This window comes from Gossypium raimondii, chromosome 13 (genome assembly GCF_025698545.1).
Source record: "Gossypium raimondii isolate GPD5lz chromosome 13, ASM2569854v1, whole genome shotgun sequence".
Lineage (NCBI taxonomy): Eukaryota > Viridiplantae > Streptophyta > Magnoliopsida > Malvales > Malvaceae > Gossypium > Gossypium raimondii.
Window position 1 is genome coordinate 7,273,933 of NC_068577.1, and position 16,899 is coordinate 7,290,831.

General features: G+C 34.9%; 3 protein-coding genes across 5 annotated transcripts; 2 read left to right on the forward strand and 1 right to left on the reverse strand.

Moving 5' to 3' along the window:
• The first annotated feature begins 9,261 nt into the window (after positions 1 to 9,261).
• On the forward strand, positions 9,262 to 12,927 carry LOC105782242 (protein FAR1-RELATED SEQUENCE 5). Its single transcript, XM_012606855.2, has 2 exons — positions 9,262 to 11,850; positions 12,479 to 12,927. The coding sequence occupies exons 1-2, from the start codon at positions 9,640 to 9,642 to the stop codon at positions 12,650 to 12,652; spliced, it is 2,385 nt and encodes a 794-aa protein (XP_012462309.1). The 5' UTR covers positions 9,262 to 9,639; the 3' UTR covers positions 12,653 to 12,927.
• Positions 12,413 to 15,319, reverse strand: LOC105782244 (transcription termination factor MTERF6, chloroplastic/mitochondrial). Of its 2 annotated transcripts, XM_012606859.2 has the most exons (3): positions 15,131 to 15,319; positions 13,697 to 14,698; positions 12,413 to 12,890 (listed from the first exon to the last, which is right to left on the reverse strand). In XM_012606859.2, exon 2 carries the CDS (start codon positions 14,694 to 14,696, stop codon positions 13,698 to 13,700), a length of 999 nt encoding a protein of 332 aa, XP_012462313.1. In that variant the 5' UTR covers positions 14,697 to 14,698; positions 15,131 to 15,319; the 3' UTR covers positions 12,413 to 12,890; position 13,697. The 2 variants fall into 2 exon arrangements, with proteins under 2 accessions (XP_012462313.1, XP_012462314.1); XM_012606860.2 differs by lacking the exon at positions 12,413 to 12,890 and having other exon boundaries at positions 13,538 to 14,698; positions 15,137 to 15,319.
• A 152-nt stretch (positions 15,320 to 15,471) lies between these two features.
• On the forward strand, positions 15,472 to 16,804 carry LOC105782243 (pentatricopeptide repeat-containing protein At4g38150). 2 transcript variants are annotated; one of them, XM_012606857.2, is made up of 2 exons: positions 15,472 to 16,357; positions 16,460 to 16,804. In XM_012606857.2, the coding sequence occupies exons 1-2, from the start codon at positions 15,655 to 15,657 to the stop codon at positions 16,678 to 16,680; spliced, it is 924 nt and encodes a 307-aa protein (XP_012462311.1). In that variant the 5' UTR covers positions 15,472 to 15,654; the 3' UTR covers positions 16,681 to 16,804. The 2 variants fall into 2 exon arrangements, with proteins under 2 accessions (XP_012462311.1, XP_012462310.1); XM_012606856.2 differs by having other exon boundaries at positions 15,472 to 16,804.
• Positions 16,805 to 16,899: the final 95 nt, after the last annotated feature.

The window sequence follows — 16,899 nt, forward strand, 5'->3', positions numbered from 1 at the left end:
GGTCATCCGAGCTGTAATAAGGTCGTGTCTCCAAATCAATGACAATCTCTGGTACATACTCCTGCATAGTGACTATCCACCTCTGTAGTTCATTGTACGACACATCTCAATATCCATACAACTACTCCATTGTCATCTGTTTAGCTATCCATGCTTTTCGGTACAATACTCGATACTAGAATCGTACTTGCATTTCGATAATTAGTACCAAAACTTTAATGGTCGATATGTCTTTTACCATTGGCATGATACATGTGCAGATGGTTTTGGAATCAAGTTTTCGGTGATCTTCTGTCATACGTGTTGAAGTGTATATGTGAGGCCCAACAAATTTTTGTATCTTTCATATCTACGACTTCTGGATAAATGCGGCTCGTACCTGCCAATTGCAACCTTTTGTCGACCTCCAACACTCTCCAATATACAATATCGGTTTAGATATGTCGATTTTGTAGTCCACCGACACATTCATGCTATACCACTTAATACAAATATGCACTTTTCCTTTGATTCGAACTTTTGGCCCACAAATAACTCTTCAGGTTCGGAAACCAAGGCCGGTTGGTGAGCAGGTAGTATATTAGGGTATTTTAAGAATTTGGCTGCATGCGTCGCATTGAGGTCTATGAGTGACATGTGTGCCTCAAGATTATTGTGTATCACAATATGTCGGATCGGGTTCCCAACTGAAGACGCATTAACTTTTTTATCGTTATTCGCGCCTTCGTCGTTGATATCATCCGGAACCTTGTCCACATCGAAATCACTATCACTATCGACTTTGTGATTAGAAGGATCACTACTATCATATCCATCATCACCATCTGCATTATTCTCGGGTGCATCATTAAGATCGATGTTGATCCCGGGTACAATTGATTGACTATCAATGTACGATATCGGAACCACCATACATGGATCTTGAACTCCATGTTTTTCACCTAATGGAATGAGATCTTTAACTAACTCCACAAAAGTTAACTTAACAAATAACTGAATTAGTGCATTTTGGTTGCTCCGATTCCCATAATAAAGAGCGGCCATTGCCTTTACGTCTTCATCATCTACAAGTTCCATCTCGGTGAATTTGATGGGATCTGTCGAAACTAGAAACTTGTAGAAAGGTTTCGTGATCCTTCTCACACAACGTCTAATAATTTTTGCACTAATCCTTGCCTTCATATCATCAATGGAGACATTTCTGTTAAATCTCATTGCTATTTGTTAGTGACATTCAAATATACATCCAACTGTTGTTGTCAAAATTACCCCGTCGAAATAAACGCATACAAAAATTTGATTATCTATCTTCAATATTAAATCTGTTAAAAAAGAAATAAAAAATCTCAATACAATTTCGAATAGCAAAAAGATTACTGTAAAAAAAATATTTTCTTATCTACTAACCTTTTGTTCACTCTTCTCTGTCTGTTCACTCTTCTTATACAAAAAAAAAAAATTCTTTTGCTACTCTTGAATCTTAAAATTTTACTACTTTTGAATCTTAAAATTTTATCTGCACAAAACATTTAAATAGACCAATTGGTGTCGCCTATGGGAAGGGCACTACTAGTGCCAACTATGACATGGACACCACTGGTGCTGTCTATGTCATAGGCACCACAAAAAAGAGACCGTATATATATATATATATGCTTGTATTCGTATGTATCCGTCCGTATTTAACCCGTTTTGGTGCCGCCTACTAGCTGGCCTTCACCTATATAATATTAATATTTTTTTATTAAACGTTGATTGACATATGTCAGAAAAGAAGTGGGCCTCTTCACCACCCTCCACCCTTTTGTCCATAGCATTCCCGTAATTAATCGGGGTGGTATACCATTTTAGTACTTTTTATTTTATATATGTAAAAAGCCAAAACCAAACAACATTTCTTTCATGAAAGAAATGTCTTTTTAAAATACCATAATTACCAATACAATTCTCATGCAATTATAAGAAAAATAGCATTATAAAAATATTTATCGCATGCATCATTATATCACATGCAAATTCTGTAATTTGAGATGTTACTCCAATTAAAAGTGAGTTTAGAATTACTTTTCAAAAATATTTTTGGGCTAAAATTACTTTTAAGCAAAAGTTAAAATTTTCTAATTTTGCTTTGGGACAAAAAATCCCAAAAATATTTTATTTAGCAATATTTTTATTTCAAAATGTTTTTATCCCCAAATACTTAAACAATATGACCCTAAATACCACCTACGCAACTTGGCATTCTTAATCTTTCCATACTCTAACCTTAGTAATTCAATCCAATGAATCCTTCCAACTTTTCGACATTAATATAATTAAAGTATTTTTAATTATTATATAAAAATTTGGTAGCTTTGAAAATCGTAAAAATTATAAAATTATAAGAGTACGTTTGGTTCGCTGTAATGGAATAGAGGCGTAATGGAATAGAGGCGTAATGGAATAGAGGCGTAATAGCAATTCAATTATTTGGTTGGATGTAATGGAATAGAGGCGTAATAGTATTCTTGTATTTGGTTGAATGGAATGGAGGTGTAATAGCATAAGGGAAAAAACTAAAATGACTAGAATACCTTTAGCAGAAATTTGTTTAGGTAAATGATTATTGTTATTGTAATTAAATTTTAATAAGATTATTAATATCAATAATAAATAATTTAATCATATTTTAACATAATTATTATTAAATATATTTTAATTAAAATATATAATTTGATAAAATTCTTAATAATCAATATTCTTATATGAATTTACTAAAATCATATATGATACTATAAAATATAATTTAACATAATTATTATTAAATATATTTTAATTAAGATATATAATTTAATAAAATTCTTAATAATCAATATTCTTATATGAATTTACTAAAATCATAATATATGATACTATAAAATATAATTTGAAATAATAATTATTAAATATATTGTAATTAAAATATATGATTTATAAAATTTAAAATAATTATTACTAATAAATTTTCTTATATGAATTTCTATAATTTAAAATAATTAATATTAAATATAATTTAATAATAATATATGATTTCATAAAATTCTTGATAATAAATTTTCTTATATGAATTTGTATAATTTAAAATAATTAATATTAAATATAATTTAATAATGATATATAATTTCATAAAATTCTTAATAATAAATATTCTTATATGAATTTACTAAAATCATAATGTAACTTGAGAATTATATTCGCATAAACATAATTAACTTATATTAACAAAAGGTTAGATGAAAATGAAATTCTACATCATAATCCATATGTTATATAGTTTTACAACATCAAAAAGTTTGAACATTGATTTTTAATGGTCAGAAAGAAATCTTCTGACCCATTCCAACCGCGCATCAGAAGGTAAACTAAAGAAAACGAGCATTTGAGTTGGATGATCTGGAATTTTACTCAAAGTTCGATACCGCTCGTCCACGGTTAAACCTTCAATTTCCCATAAGGTTGAATATAAATTTGTAGCTTTCTCTTGGATGATTTGGAATTCTTCTGACTTCTGTTGAACTACCACATCGGAGGCAATACTCCTACTGATTTGTTCGCCAATGACCCGCATGTTTTCGGCCAATAAAGTGGCAGTCTCATTAAATGAAGAAGAAATATTATCAGGAGCATCAGAATTCTTCTTTTTCTTGTTTGAAGATGAGGAACCCCCTTGGTCTCTATCTCGTCACGGCTCCGTAGCAGAAACATCCATGTCATCTAAAGAGACGTCAGCTTCGCAGTCATAGAATGAGTTTCTTTCTTCATTCATATCTGTAGTAGGTACACCTTCAGCATTTATTTTTTCAAGAACATCAGCGACTGTTTGAGCATCTTTCTCAGTCGCTCAATCTCTTGCATATATGGCAGTAAGCTGGTCGTAGTAAGGGAAAGTACGATGTCTGAATTGAGCGGCTTCTTTGTGACTCTAAAAAAATGAGGAAATTATATTAGTTATAAGTTTGGTAAAAATAAGATAATAAAGACTTGAAATAATTCTTACCTTTAAATAAGAGTCCCAAACCGCATCTTCAGCAACAACGAGCTGCCTATGCTCGTCCCAACCAAAACCGCTATTGTTTTGGCCATTAAGCATGTCATACACGATTGACCACTCCATTTTTTAGTAACCTAATCCTCAATTCAATATTAGGTCTAGCCTTCAACATTGCATTAGGTAAAGCCTTTTCTAGCATTTTTTCCAACTCGTTTAAATAACCGGCTTTGAACCCGGTATCAGCATTAAATGTTCCAACATTGTGCAAGTCCACCATGCAGGAAACCAATGCTGCATCTTCTTCTAGAACCCATTTCCTTTTGGTTCCTCGAGAAGCTTGAGAAGAAACATTTGATTCTGAAACACCTGACATAATTATCTTAAGAAAAAAACAAATTGTATTAATCACTATTAATATCATGAATCAAAAGGTGAACACTTTATAAAATTATAATTAAGTTCAATATCATGAATCAAAAGCTCAACACTGTATAAAATTATAACACATGCTGAATGGAAAGAAATTAAATTATAATTCAACAAGTTTAGTACAATAGAAAAAGCAATTCAAACGCCACCAAAGTTTTAAAAGCACTATACATAAAATAACATAAAGAAATCTACTCAAACTCATTTTCTCCCTAAACCTAACTAATTTCTAGATGCTTGCCATTCATCGAACATTTGGTTGGCTAGTTCTATCCTCCAAGTAGCTCAAGCATCCGATGGATGACTATTTACGATATTCGGTTCATTGTCATCTACCACATTACTAGATAATCCTTCTCCCACCTCCGCTTCAATAGGATCAATACTCATATGGGTCCGAATAAAATTATGGAGCAAACAACATGCAATAATGATTCTATTGTGCACCCTTACAGGATAGAATGATGGACTCCTTAGTATTCCCCATCTAAGTTTTAATAGCCCGAAGCATCTTTCAATAACATTACATGCTGAGGCATGTTTCATATTAAAAAATTCTTGCGGAGTACTAGGCTAATAACCCTGACGCCACTCATTCAAATGATATCGTTGTCCTCTAAAAGGTGCAAGAAATCCCTCACAATTTGTGTATCCAGCATTAACTAGATAATAACAACCTATAAAAAAAGATTTTAAATGATTAATTCCCCAAAAAAAGTTTGATCTTAATGAATAATTCAAAGTCCTCTAACTATCCACTTTACCATGGGGAACTTTAGTCCATGTCTCCTACTAATAGCATCTCGAAGAACTCGTCCATCAGCAACAGAACCTTCCCAACCAGGAAGAACATAAACAAATTGCATTTCAGGTGTACAAACACCTAACATATTTGTTGCTATGTCACCTTTTCGCGTTCAATATCTAGGTTTATCAACTGTTGGAACCCTAATCTTGATGTGGGTTCCATCAAGAGCACCTAAGCAATTCACATGTTATAAAACCTTCAGTTAGGATCCTAAATTTAAATCTAAATCAACTAAATTATGTACAAGCTATATATAAAACTCAGTCCAATACCTTAAACCATTTCCACCTTGTGTCTGAAGAATTAGCTGTAATTGGCTCTGCCTTTTTAAATAACACATCTTGTAAGCGTATGACAGCGTTTAAAACACTATGAAATGATCTGCTAACAATTTCCCCGGACCTACTAAAGTGATGCTTGATAACTCGATTTTTCAGGTGATGGGAGATGATATGTAAAAACATTGCCACTTGCTCATCAATAAGCATGTTTCTTGACGATTTCAATCCCCCTAACGATTCTAACATCTCACATAGTTTAAAAAAGGCAGTTCTATTCATCCTAACTTGTTCAATACATGTCTCATCACTAGCATATACAAGCCTTTTCACATAATCCCGTTTTGCATAAAAATCTAAGGTATAGGACCTAATCCTAGGTCTATAAGTATGTAGGCTAAGGCTGGCACCCATTGTAAATAAGAACCAAATCGCAATTCTACAGATTTCCAACCATAGCCTCATTGCAATACCAATTCTTTTACGCCTCACACTTTGTGCAATTAAGGGCAGACGAACCATTACTGCAAGATATTAATGTGTTCCATATTGTCAAATTGTAGTAAAAGGGTCACATTTCTTCAATCATAATTTCAATAACAGTAAAATAAAATTAAATAATTTAATTGCCAAAGAACTTACAGTGGTTGTGTGAAAAGAAGACGATCAACTGTGGGTGGAGCAAGCAATCAAACAAGCCGCTTCAATAGAAAGCAATATCACACTATCAAAGAAAAATGAACAATACAAATTTAGAATCTTAACGAAGCAAAAAATAGAACTTTAACATTAACATTAACAATGAATATTTGTTTTTAATCAACAATGTTACAAATTTAACATTAACAAACCACATTTTTCTTTAAACAATTTTTAAAAGCACTTTCAATCATAATAACAATGAATATTTGTTTTTAATCAACAATGTTACAAATTTAACATTAACAAACCACATTTTCTTTAAACAATTTTTAAAAGCACTTTCAATCATAATAACAATGAATATTTGTTTTTAATCAAGTTGTTTACTTGATTATATCTAATGATCCAATTTTTATTTTATTTACTCATGATTGGATTGAGTTTAATTTATAATGGTTCAAAAGTCGATATATATGTAATATTATTAAAATAATATTTTAATTTTAATTATTTAAAATATTTTTAATTAATGCGTTGTATATGAATATACACATTTAATTAGTTTTATTTTTAATAAAATGTTTCTAATTTATTCCTTCAATTTTAATCACCTTACAATTTATTCATTGTATTATATCTAACGCCCATCTAAGTAATCACTAGTGCAAGAAATCCTATAATTTCGTATGAATGTCAAGTTTACAATCTTATCTTCTTTAGTGATACATTATGCTTTTGATTTTACAATATGTGACCCATATAAGCTTATTGTTTTAGGAGGCTCTCATCTAGTTAAATAGATGATTTTCAAGCTCTTTTATCCATAGACTTGATGAATGTTCACATCTCAATCTTCCAATAGGCATAGTTTATTTTGTAAATAAGTAGTTTTGAAGTTGAGCTACCTTCCTTCATAAAATTTATTTTAACTCACCAAATAGAAAATCACACCAAAAGCTTTTGTTATTAGGCTTTAATACCAATTAAAAATGTGTTTGGAAGGACTTGTTAAATAGACTTGTTGTATATACTTGTTGGCATAAATTGTGAGACAAAAATGTATGAACAAATCCAAGAACAATAACAGCAATTGCTTATGCAATTCAATATCAAATCTTTCTAGATTTAATGTTTGGATTTTAAGAAGTTAAGGGGAATCCTTTCTTGGACTGGATAATATTTTGTACAAATGCAACAACAATAGGAACCATAACCATAGACATGAAAAAGGAACCAAACAAAATATAACCAAGAAGTGGAAATTGTCGCCTCGCTATTAAATCAAACTCTAAAAGAGAAGTAACGGGACTCACCGAAAGAAGCATGAACAATTCTATTAAGCAACTTAGGTAGAAGATGAGTTATACTAATAAAAGGATAAAGATCTAGGCAACCAAAATGGTGACAAAATTTTCGCAGGAAGTTATAATCACTAGGTGTAGAGATGCATGTAGAAAGAAATCAGACATCAAAATCTCATAAATATACATGCACAAATGGTTCATCATGATAACTACCTCAACTCGTTTTTTTTTTTGAAACATGTTAAATCCAATGACTCACTTTCACAATGACTGACCATTAAACTAATAAATAGACATAGCACGGCCAGAAAAGAACCTTTTATTCAATATATGCCAGCCCAAAAAGCTATGAAAATTCCATCCAGAAAAAAACCATGTATATTACGGTTTCATGTATTCTTTAACTATCCAAATATTTGGGTTTTTTATTATCTTATAGAACCTCAAACTGAAGTTGTTCTCACTGCAATTGTGTTTAAACTAGTAGAAAATACCAGTACCCCGACCGAAAATTCTCACCGAAATAAAAAAATTAGGCAGTATTGAAAACTCAAAGGGTCAAACTCAAAATAAAAAATTAGGCACAAATCATGAAGTGAACTTTACTGAACGACAACCTAATCTACATATCGAATATTGAAAAGAGAAATTATATGTTAGATATAAAACGATTGCTAAACCAAGAAAGAAGTTGACCAATTACAACACACATATGCTTACTCCTATTCGTCTTTTCATGTCCAAGATTTAAAATTTCGAGTTCCAGTTTCCACCAGCAACAACAACCTTTAAGAAATAGAACTCTACTCGGAACTCTTAAGCTAATTAAAATACAGGAATCCATAGAAATTAATCCAATAACACAAACCCATCAAAGTAAACCAATCAAACTTAAAATTTGACATCGTAAAGAAGGAAAATAACTACTCAAAATCAAATCTGAAACAGAAAAAAGCTCAATTTCTTGAACCTAATGGATCAACAGGGAAAAAAACAGCGACAAATTTAGAGCTGCAAACATTAAAGCAGTTTGAGAGCAAAAGAGAGTTACAAACCTTGGTTTAGCTTTCAGTTGCAGTAAACTTGGAAACCCACCAAATGAGAGCAAACGAAAGAGTGACAGAGAGAAAAATAAAAGAAAAGGTTGAGAAGGCCAAGCGTAAATTGTGTTGTAAAAAATATTAGAGAGACAGAGAGAGCAAATCTGCAGAAACCCCAAGCTAGAAGGAAGAAACAGAAGACAAAAAGGGGAAGCGTCGATCAAGAGGGTAAAACAGGGGATAAAACTAAAACATGAGCTAAACTGACCAAAAGGAAGAGAATAGAAATCGGTAGATTTTGGGGATTACGTCCGTAATATAGACCCGTATTAGCCAATACACCGAACCAAATAAAGGATTAAGTGGGATTAAATGGGGCCCACGAAATAGGGGTGTAATGGCTATGCCAGTATACCCAACCAAACATGGTGTAAAGGTAAGGTATTTCATAGAAACTATTTTAAAAATAATTTATTTCCTCTATGTTGTATAAGAGAATAGAAAGCACTATTCTCTAAATACAATGCATTTATCTCGAATTAGAACAATATAGTTACAATATAGTTGGACTCAACTTATTCAAACAATAATGAAAGTAGAGACATAGTGAATAGTTAATAAATTCAATTTGATAGTTTTCTTGAAATTCCTTTCCAATTTAGAATAATGGATGTTGAGAGGAGTAAAGGGGTTGATTTTAAGGTTATTTTTAGATAAAAGGGATTGTAGTTGTTACGTATCAACTTCAACTTTGGCACATAAATATTTTTGAAGCATATGTTTGTGAAGAGTTGAAGCATTTGGCCTTTGCTTATTATTAACCTTTTAGCGGCAATTTGCAGACATTTTCCATTTTTTATTTCACAGCATTTTCATTGCCTTCTTTATAATTTTTACCTTCTTTTTTCTTAATTCAAAACTTCAATATCCATTTCTTCATAAAATCCCCAATTTTTTTTAAAAAAAAAATCTCGATTTAGGGTTTCCCCTCATTTCTCCAGAAAACCTACCTCCTCCTTTGCCTTTTTAATTCTTCCATGGCAAAGCTTGCTTCTTTTTTCACCACTTCAGTCCCACTTCCACGAAATTAAATTTTTTTTTCCCATTTTTTCTTAAAAAAATCAATTACATGGACCCGGAGATTCTCGAATTCGATATAGGCTTAGGCGGAGGAGGTAGCAGCGGTCGCGACGGCGACGATGATGCCAATATAGGGTTAGACGTTGATGAGGACATGGCTGATAGTCCCGCTCCCTCTTCAATTCTCGCTTCTAATAGCAATGGAGGTGGCTTCGGAACCGGCGGCGGTGAAATTTACCTTCCAGAAGGTGACCTACTGGATCTCGAGCCTTATGAAGGTATGGAATTCGAGTCTGAAGAAGCCGCTAAGGCCTTCTACAATTCGTATGCTCGCCGTGTCGGTTTTAGTACGCGTGTGAGTTCTTCTCGCCGTTCCAGGCGCGACGGAGCGATTATTCAGAGACAGTTTGTTTGTGCTAAAGAAGGGTTTAGGAATTTGAATGAGAAGAGAACTAAGGATAGGGAGATTAAGCGTCCTCGTACTATAACTAGAGTAGGGTGTAAGGCTTCCTTGTCTGTTAAAGTGCAAGATTCTGGGAAATGGGTTGTGTCTGGATTTGTTCGAGAACATAATCATGAGCTTGTTCCACCTGATCAAGTTCATTGTCTTAGGTCTCATAGGCAAATATCTGGGCCTGCCAAGACTTTGATTGATACATTGCAAGCTGCTGGGATGGGACCTCGTAGGATTATGTCTGCTTTAATAAAAGAATATGGTGGAATTAGTAAGGTTGGGTTTACAGAAGTGGATTGTAGGAACTATATGAGGAATAATCGGCAGAGGAGCTTGGAAGGAGATATTCAATTACTCTTGGACTATTTGAGGCAAATGCAAGCTGAGAACCCGAATTTCTTTTTCGCTGTTCAGGGTGACGAGGATCAAGCTTTGACGAGTAATGTATTTTGGGCTGACCCCAAGTCTAGGATGAATTATACTTACTTTGGGGATACTGTTACCTTTGATACTACCTATAGGTCGAACAGGTATCGATTACCTTTTGCACCTTTCACTGGGGTAAACCACCATGGACAGCCAATTTTGTTTGGATGTGCTTTCTTAATAAATGAATCGGAAGCATCGTTTGTTTGGCTGTTCAAGACTTGGCTTATGGCAATGTCTGGTCGCCCTCCGGTGTCTATCACCACTGATCATGATGCTGTTATACGATCAGCCATTACACAGGTTTTCCCTGAGACTCGGCACCGTTTCTGCAAATGGCACATCTTCAAGAAATGCCAAGAGAAGTTGTCCCATGTGTTCCTTAAGCATCCGACGTTTGAGGCGGATTTCCATAAGTGTGTTAACTTGCCTGAGTCGATTGAGGAGTTTGAGTCTTGTTGGCTGTCTCTTGTAGATCGATACGAACTCAGGGATCATGAATGGCTTCAGATGATGTACAATGATCGCAGGCACTGGATCCCTGTATATCTGCGGGACACTTTTTTTGCTGAGATGTCTATAACTCAACGAAGTGATAGCATGAACTCATACTTTGATGGCTTTGTGAATGCTTCAACTAATCTAAATCAGTTCTTTAAGCTCTATGAGAAAGCTCTGGAGAGTCGAAATGAGAAAGAAGTGAAAGCTGATTATGATACAATGAACACTTCCCCTGCTCTGAAGACCCCATCTCCAATGGAGAAACAGGCGTCAGAGCTTTATACCAGAAAACTGTTTACGAGATTTCAGGAGGAGTTAGTTGGGACTCTGACATTCATGGCATCAAAATCAGACGATGATGATGATGTTATAACATATCAGGTGGCAAAGTTCGGAGAGGATCATAAATCCTACTATGTTAAGTTCAATGTTTTAGAAATGAAGGCCGCTTGTAGCTGCCAGATGTTTGAGTTTTCTGGTCTTCTATGTAGACATGTATTGGCAGTTTTCAGAGTAACCAATGTCCTTACGCTCCCATCTCATTATATTTTGAAACGATGGACGAAAAATGCAAGGAGTAGTGTTATATTAGAAGAACGTTCTAGCGATGTATATACTAATTATCTTGAATCTCATACAGTCCGGTATAATACCCTACGCCATGAGACCTTCAAACTTGTTGATGAAGGATCAAAGTCTTTAGACACTTGCAATGTGGCAATAGATGCTCTCCAACAGGCTGCCAAAAGAGTTGCACTTGCAACAAAGAATGAGGGCAGGGCTACACTGGTTAACGGGCGGATCAGGGGGGACTCTGCACGTGATGCTAGTCGGGCAAATACCACTAATCACAAAATGCCCTGTCAACCATTATCTGAGGTCAGAACTATTATTCTATTATTCCCGTTGCTTGGTCTACATATAATGTATTGAATGGAAAAGCTATGTACATGAGTCCTTTCCTTCAGTACCTGGCCTACTGTTTGCGTTTGAAATTGTTTTTATCGTATTAAGACTTACCACTAAGATTTTTTTCTGTTCAAACTTTCTCCATGGATATATCATTTAACATATAGGTAGCTCTAGAAATTATGTTGTACACTTGTAAAGGTTTTGATTGCATCATCAACTTAAAGGGCACACCCGAATTGTAGTGTCAGTGGGAACAGATAAAAGGCATACAGTTACCTCAGCGGCTTCAGCACTTGAAACTAGAACAGAGATTCTCTCATTTTCTGTAGCAAGTACCTCTAGGTTTAATCCATCTGTTATTGTTTTTGACAATTATGTCTTTGCTCTTCATCATATTGCTAATATATCATTTTTCTTTGAAGTGAAATGAAATATATGCTTGATGAATTTGTAAGCTATGTTGTTAGCTTTGTGGCTTTGATATGACTCGTTTTGCTGTCCCTCATGCTTTTGTTTTATAGAGGCACTGTTTTTGCATTATAGATCATGCTCATTCCATATTCGATATAACGTTGGGTGCTTTGCTGTTTTTCAGGATGACATGGACAAGAAGATCCGAGAACTTACAAATGAGCTGGACTATGCGAGTCGAAAATGTGAAGTTTACAGGTCGAATCTGCTTTCTGTTTTAAAAGACATTGAAGATCATAAGCTGCAGCTGTCAATTAAAGTGCAAAATATAAAGATCAGCATGAAGGATGGCCTGTGATGCTGCAAAACATTTCTCCTATATAGTTTCGATTTTAATCTCATCTGATTTTGTATTTCAAGTCTTTGTCTTCAATCCGACCCTAGGCTTTCCTTCACCTTTGAATGCTGATAGAACAATTAGGAAAGGCCTCAGTCTGGTGGCCATGTATAGTATAATCGATGTGTTTTAGCCATTTAGGTGCACAGTTTGTCAATTTGAGTTTCTTTCTGTAGAACCGTGTTGAGAGTTGGTGACCCTGTGTCAATAATATAGTCTGTAAGATTTCTGGGTAACTGCTTCATGCATCAAAATGATTAAACTTCTAAATTTTGAACCGAACTCAGAAAACCGATATGATTAATCCAAATTTGACCAAATTCAATTTCACTATAAAAGTCATTCAGCCCAACCTAAAATGATTAAGACGCAACTGTGACTCGACTTGAAACATGATTATAAAATCCAAATGGTTCAAAATTGAAATTTATTCGAACTCAAAGTATTGCAAACTTAAAATGAGTATGAATCCAAATTGATCTCACCCAAAATCAACTCAACTAACATGTTTGAGAATTATGGTTTCCAACTGTAACAGTGGAGGTAAAAACATTGCATCATTGGGGGTAGGGATGGCAATTTGGATCTTTATAGATATCCGATCCATTGTATTGATTTGAATATTGCATATTTAGATAATATTTGATTACAGATTTTAAAACTATTATCCACTGTAGATGTGGATAGATACCTTGAGCTTAAACTGACTCGAACTTAAATGACCCTAAACTCAAAATGGCTCAATTGGTCTCACCCAAAATCAACTCAACTGGCTCAATATGTTGAAAAAATTATAAAGGAATTTGGAACTTAGGCTTCATAGTTCATAGGGCATTAAGTCAGATGTTATAATAAAAGCTGCAATTGCTGCTGATCTTAATTTCTGATAGATAAAGTTCAGAAAAATATTCAAAATTCACTTCATGTACCAATGGTGACAATCAAGCTACAATATGAAAAATGATAATCAAAAGAGAATTTGAAAGTGGCTAATGGCTATAGTACCTCAGGCAAGTCCTTCAAACAAACCAAACTTCAATAGAAACTTCTTGTGATTGCAGTCTAGCATTTCACTTAAGCTACAATTGACATCCTTCTCTTTTAAAAGCCGGTGCCGCAACTCTACTCGCTTCTTTAAACCGTGCCGGAAAAAGTCAGGGTAATTAGCTACTTCATCGATTTGCCTCCCCATCACCTCAACCAAGAACTTAATCCTAGGTTCTAAGGAATTCTTGATGCTCTTGATTAGAATAGGGGGATAGCCAGTCACCAAAGCTGCTATCTGTCTATCCTCAAATCCACTTCTTTCAAGATATGCAAAGTTTGGTCTTAGAATCTTGTCAACATCACGGCACAAGACTTCGGGAAAGTTCATGGTCACTGTTTGAAGATCTGTCTTGGATAAACCAACCGATTTTAAGAACTCGGTTGTAGGACGTAGCCTTTTGTTGACACTATAACCCATTATAAACGGGTATTTTGCCAGAACTTTACCGATCATCCATTCTCTGGTAAGGCCAAGTGTGGCAAGGAAGTTAACAATATCTGTGAGTTTAGATTCAATGCTATAACTGATAAGCCTAGGATTTAGCAATATCATTTTGCCTAGTTGCCTTTCAGAGACTCCCAATGCTTGAAAGAAAGCCAAGAGTGGGCAAAGCTTCTCTTCCACACTGTGTGAGACTATTTGAGGGAATCTAGCAATGGCAGAAGCAACTTCGCGGCGTTCGGTTCCTAGCGTAGCAAGGCACTCTACCATGGGGACAAGCTTCTCATATAGACCAAGGGCAAGGATTTTGGGGCACTTGGAAACAACAGAAGGTAGCTTTCTCTCTTGAATACCAATGCTTTTCAGGTAAGACCAGTTTTCGGAGGCTCTTTCCTTGTGCACGCCTTGAAGGCGCTTACATTTCTTGAACATTTCATTGATGCTTTTATCATCAAAACCTTTGTCTCTGAAGAACCACATGATGCTACCACCATTTTGACAGCTAGTAACATCCATGTCTGCTACAAAGGCACAAGCAGATAAATGACATTAACTCTAGAAACAATCATATAAATTCACATTCACTTGAAGACTAAAAAAGTAAATTATGTTGCAATGGAGCCATAGTTAAGAAGCTGGAAAGCACAAGTTAGCTTCCCTGGAATTATCATCAAAAGAAGCAAGCAATGAAAAAAAATGGTGCCTCTTGAAGGAAGATTCTTACAAAGATAAATTACTAAATAACAGTAAAAAAAGAAGATGGATTCAAGGGGCTGCAAGAAACAAACAATTGATAATAGAATTTCATCAAGTGAATGACACCAAGCAACAAAGCAAAGGTTTCCCAAGAGAGTGTTCTAAACAAAATACAGAAAAAGAAAGAAAGAAAGAAAGAAACACAGACAATTTTACAGTGGGTTTCTGAGGTTGATTGAAAGATGCAACATTACCTTTACCTATTGAAACTGAAATAGCGAAAAACAAAGGCAAAACCCAAGTGCTCTCTGCAAGTGACTAGGTTGTGGGTGCATTAGAGCTTCATAAGCTAATGGCGTGGAAAAGGAGCATTGAGCTCTGACTCTGGGTATTTTATAAAACCTTATCTTAATATCCAGTGCCCCTTCGCTAATGGGGTCTTAGTTTACCGCTGAAAGAAAAACAAGAAGTTGCTCACTTTTGCTCCCCATATTACCGCTATTACCCTTCATGCTTGTATTTAAAGTACTGTTTTACCCCTAAAGGTCTAAACTTTTCCCCTTTGTTTTCTTTTGGGCTAAAAAAACCTAACTTCCCTAAGCTTAAACCCTCGTTCCCTGTCAAACCCATTGTTGTTTCTTTGAATTGTAGAAAAAAACAGCCTTTGGTACTTTTTGGGGGCTCAAAACCCTAACATTCCCTGTGAAACCCATAGCAGTTTTCCTTGCATTGAAGAAGAAAAAGAACAGCCTTTGGTACTAGAAACCAGTGCTGCAATATGGAATCATCACAAGCTCGGCGGGTTTTAACGAAGCTGATGAAGGTTTTAACTTTGAAGCCCCATCACCCCGTTTCAAGGGCAGCACCTTCGTCATGTGTCTTGCAAACGCGCTTTTTCAGCGATATAAAACGACCCATCACTGAAAATGAATCCATCAGGAGCAATGAGGATGATGATGGGGCTACCGAACATATTCCCAAACGACCCTTAAGGGGTCGAAGGCCTTTCAATCCGTCTTTTAGAGAAACCGAAGGAGCCAGCTTTGATCGTAATCGTTCCTCGTTTCAATCCCCCAATGCCAAATTTGCTTCTGATCCTACAAAGAAGAGAGAAGATTCTCAATCTGATGTTAACTTCTTGGAAAAATTCAAGCTTGGGCTTGAAAACAAGAGAGAAAGAGTACCCTCTGAGTCAGAAGCAATGCATAGAAAAGAGCATGAAGAAAAGCTTTCCCCACCAGAGGATGCTGATGAGATTTTCAAGAAAATGAAAGAGACAGGTCTTATCCCCAATGCTGTAGCCATGCTTGATGGTCTATGTAAAGATGGGCTTATCCAAGAAGCAATGAAGCTTTTTGGATTAATGAGGGAAAAGGGTACAATCCCGGAAGTTGTAATATACACAGCTGTTGTTGATGGCTTCTGCAAAGCACACAAGCTTGAGGATGCAAAGAGAATTTTCAGGAAGATGCAATCAAAAGGTGTGATCCCCAATGCTTTTAGTTATACTGTTTTGATTCAAGGATTGTATAAATGTAAGCACTTGGATGATGCCATTGAGTTTTGTTTGGAAATGGTTGAAGCTGGACATTCTCCAAATGTCACCACATTTGTGGGCTTGGTTGATGGATTGTGCAAGGAGAAGGGTGTGGAAGAAGCAGTGAATGTTATTGGAACCTTAAAACAAAAGGGATTTCTGGTTAATGATAAAGCTGTTAGACAGTTTCTGGATAAGAGGGCTCCTTTTTCACCTTTGGTTTGGGAAGCAATATTTGGGAAGAAAACCTCTCAGAAAGCATTCTAAGTTTTTTTTTTTTTTTGTTAGGCTTCTAAAATTTGTAAGTCTCTTTGTCCTGCCCCTTTTTTCTTGGCTTACTGTTATTTAATTACATCTATTATATGGAAGATTCTTAGAATTTATGAATGGATGTTACCTCTTCTTTTCTTTATACAACTTCTCATGTTTGTATTTTGCTGCCTGAATGTGTTGGTTGGTATGTTTTTGAACTGTTACGTGCATGAT

What these genes read in the sequence shown, in the direction of transcription:
- LOC105782242 (XM_012606855.2), top strand. Translation starts at nt 9,640, where the DNA reads ATGGACCCGGAGATTCTCGAATTCGATATAGGCTTAGGCGGAGGAGGT. An exon ending in CCTGTCAACCATTATCTGAG is followed by an intron (nt 11,851 to 12,478) that starts GTCAGAACTATT and finishes GCTGTTTTTCAG; the next exon opens with GATGACATGGACAAGAAGAT.
- LOC105782244 (XM_012606859.2), bottom strand. Translation starts at nt 14,696, where the DNA reads ATGGATGTTACTAGCTGTCAAAATGGTGGTAGCATCATGTGGTTCTTC.
- LOC105782243 (XM_012606856.2), top strand. Translation starts at nt 15,655, where the DNA reads ATGGAATCATCACAAGCTCGGCGGGTTTTAACGAAGCTGATGAAGGTT.